At 48.9% G+C, this 3,289-nt stretch overlaps 1 protein-coding gene across 1 annotated transcript; it reads left to right on the forward strand.

Annotated features, from left to right (window-relative positions):
• Positions 1-764: 764 nt before the first annotated feature.
• LOC127484461 (large ribosomal subunit protein eL33-like) lies at positions 765-1,197 on the forward strand. The gene has a single exon (XM_070061072.1). It carries the CDS (start codon positions 846-848, stop codon positions 1,176-1,178), a length of 333 nt encoding a protein of 110 aa, XP_069917173.1. The 5' UTR covers positions 765-845; the 3' UTR covers positions 1,179-1,197.
• Positions 1,198-3,289: the final 2,092 nt, after the last annotated feature.

The raw sequence follows: 3,289 nt of genomic DNA on the forward strand, positions 1-3,289 counted from the left end.
AGGGCACACAGCTTCCTCAGGAGGCACTGGCTGTGCTGTGGGGAGGTGACATGCTGGAACAGGGTACTCAGAGCCCACGACAGGCTAAGTGGGAGGGGAAGGGTGAGGATGGGGCACCACTGGCCTTAGGGAGATGTTTGCAGATGGACTTGGCAGGGGCAGGGGACGTGCGTCTCCACTCTGCATGTGATGGCCGTCCAGAGGGCAGTGTGCAGGCAGTGTGGTTGTACCTCAACGTCCGGTAGCAATTTTAATGAAGCAACTCTTTTGGGCTTTAAATTTGTGATTGATCAATTCACTTGAGAGGCAGAGAGAAAGAGACAGACAGACAACACTTCCACCCACCCGTTGACTCCCCAGATGCCTGCAACAGCCAGGGCTGGGCCAGGCTGCAGCTGGGAGTCAGGAGCTCCATCCTGCTCTTCGGCTGGGAGGCAGAGAACTAAGTATTTGAGCCGTCACTGCTGCTCCCCAGAGCGTGCAGTAGCAGGAAGCTGGAGACAGGCGTTGGGGATGGCTGTTGAGCCCAGGCACTCTGACATGGGATGTGGGCATCTTGATCAAATGCCTGCCCCTCTTTTAGCTTGACCTGGAGTTCCTTAAGGCCTCACACATCATCCTCCTTTAGGAGCTGAGTCAGGAGGTTTCTCTGAATGACAGACGTCAGGCTCTGAGAATCCCACAGGAATCTCAAAAAGTCACAGATCACCACTTACCTGGAAAGGAAATGAACTGTGGAAACTCCACAGTAAGACATTGAGTTAAAAAGTTACCACTAGTGCTCTATTTCCGCCATCTTGGAGCCTGTGGAGGCCTGCAGGGAGCAGGACTTCTAGAAGGCAGCTATGTCTGGAAGACTGTGGTGCAAGGCCATTTTTGCTGGCTATAAGCGAGGTCTCCGGAACCAAAGGGAACACACGGCACTGCTTAAAATTGAAGGTGCTTATGCTCGGGATGAAACTGAATTCTACTTGGGCAAGAGGTGTGCTTATGTGTACAAAGCAAAGAACAACACAGTGACTCCTGGCGGCAAACCTAACAAAACCAGAGTCATCTGGGGAAAGGTAACTCATGCTCACGGAAACAGTGGCATGGTTCATGACAAATTCCGAAGCAACCTTCCTGCGAAGGCCATTGGACACAGAATCTGTGTGATGCTGTACCCCTCAATGATTTAAGCTATTGAAAAGTAAATAAATAAAAGTGGAAAAAAAGTTACCACTAGCCACAAATAAAAGTAAAGTGGAGTTATAAGTCAGGAGCTGAGGCAATGCCTAACGGCTGTTAGGGAGACGCTCCTAATCATACCAAGCAGACATCTCTGGTCAGTCAGATAACAGTGCGCTATGGACAATACCTTTCTACCCATGCTGACTGGACTGTTAAAACATAAGTAAGGTGGGAACAGTATTGACTGGACTGTTCAACTGCAAGCAAGGAAGAAACATTGATTGGACAACAGGTTGGAGGATGGCAAGCTGGAGGACTGCTGGAAAATGAGGATAAAAAGGGGAGCCCTTGCACCACTCTCCATCCTCTTGGGGATCATGGCCCGGTGTGTGTAAACCTCTGGATCTCCATACATCTGGAGCTAAAGAGGCAGCCTGCTACTCTGCATGGAGCAGGTAGCTGCACAAGCCGACCTGCAGAGCTTTCCCTGAGCTGTAACCCCACTGTCTCTGTGTGTGTGTGTGTGTGTGCCTAGTGCGTGTGAACCTCTGGATCTCCTCATACTTGGAGCCGAAGAGCCAGCCCGCTAGCATTTGCTATGCGGCACAAGGCGACAACGGGATTAAGAGGCCAGCGGGGCTGCTGCGTTGCTCTCCTGCCACCGTGCCGGACCAGCCAAGATGCCGCCTCACCACCCTGCCTGGACCCCTTATCAGCCTACTGCCAGACCTGACCACAGAGCCAGACCAGGCCTCTCAGCAGGGGACCTCTCCAACTTCTTGCCTGGCCATCCACCTGGGAACTTTGAGCCTACTGCCCAGCGTTCCCACGACGTCCTGCCTGTAAGTGACTGATCCAAGATCTGTCTCTGCCAAGACATGGAGCTCTGGACCTTGAACACTGACACTCTTTTTCGTGATCGTGACATGAACTTTGAAAATGCAGCTTTTATAAATAATGTTAGTCATTATTTGCTTTGACCCTATGTTTTGACCCCTATGCAAGGTATCTGTAAATAATGCTGGAGACCTTGATGTACATATACTATTATAATTGGATAACCCTCAAAATTACTTTAACACTGTATACTGTGATCTGTGGATTAATGAATAAGTTCAAATAGTATTATTGCTATTGATATTAATGGTATTGATTCCCGTAGTCCTTTAGTCATTAAGGAAATAGTGTTACTCTGATAGTTAAGTATTATAGTAAGTAAGTTAAGTAGAAGGTAAGTAGTTACATTAAGCTAAGTAGCTAAGTTAAGTAGTTAAGTCATGATTAAGTAGTGGTGCTAAATTTATTGATAAGTGTATTAAATAGTATAGATTGATAAGTATATTGGTATTGATAAGTGTATTGACCTCAGTGAGCATGCTGATGAGTAGTGTGATAAAAAAACCCTGGTGTGTAAGCAATAAAATCTCTCATTGGAAAGACAGTCCTGTGTCTTTGTGTTCCTTTCTTCCTTGTGACTGACAAGTCATACGTTGCACTTGCTACTGTCGAGCTGCACGACTGTAGGTGCTCGCGACAGAGGCACGCCAGAGACACAGGTGCTTAGCTGACTCTCCATCTGCTCCTCAGCTTCCCAGCCCCCTTGCTGATGGGGCTGAGCGATGGGTCCTCACCAACAATATCACTTCCGGCAAACACGCGCACAGGAGGCCAGCCCTTGCCCTGATTTTGTGCTGATCTGCAGCCTGCATCTCCAGCCACACCCAAGAGCTGGAGGGAGACATTTCCATTTCCTTTCTGGAGGGCTCCCTACCCCCAGCCTACCCCAGAGCCTTCCCAGTGCCTCGGGTGTGGCATTAATGCCCAGACCTCCCTCCCTCCCTTTCAGAGTTTAGATGACCAAGACGGGGGCCACCCTGATTCCCGTCAGCCTCTAGGAAAAACAGATGCCTCTGAGTTCACAAGCCAGGTGTGATCCTCAACTCTCCACACTTCTAAAGTCTGAGAATGCATCTCCAATATTTGTTTAGAGACGCTGAGTGTTTTAGTACAGGCACATCTTTCAGGGAAGAAGCCTGCGTGTTTTCATCAACCTGGAAGATACCTCAGAGGAAGCTAAGCATCTCTTGGACTTAGCCAGCATGGATTTTGCTACACTCAG

Source organism: Oryctolagus cuniculus, chromosome 17 (assembly GCF_964237555.1).
Source record: "Oryctolagus cuniculus chromosome 17, mOryCun1.1, whole genome shotgun sequence".
NCBI lineage: Eukaryota > Metazoa > Chordata > Mammalia > Lagomorpha > Leporidae > Oryctolagus > Oryctolagus cuniculus.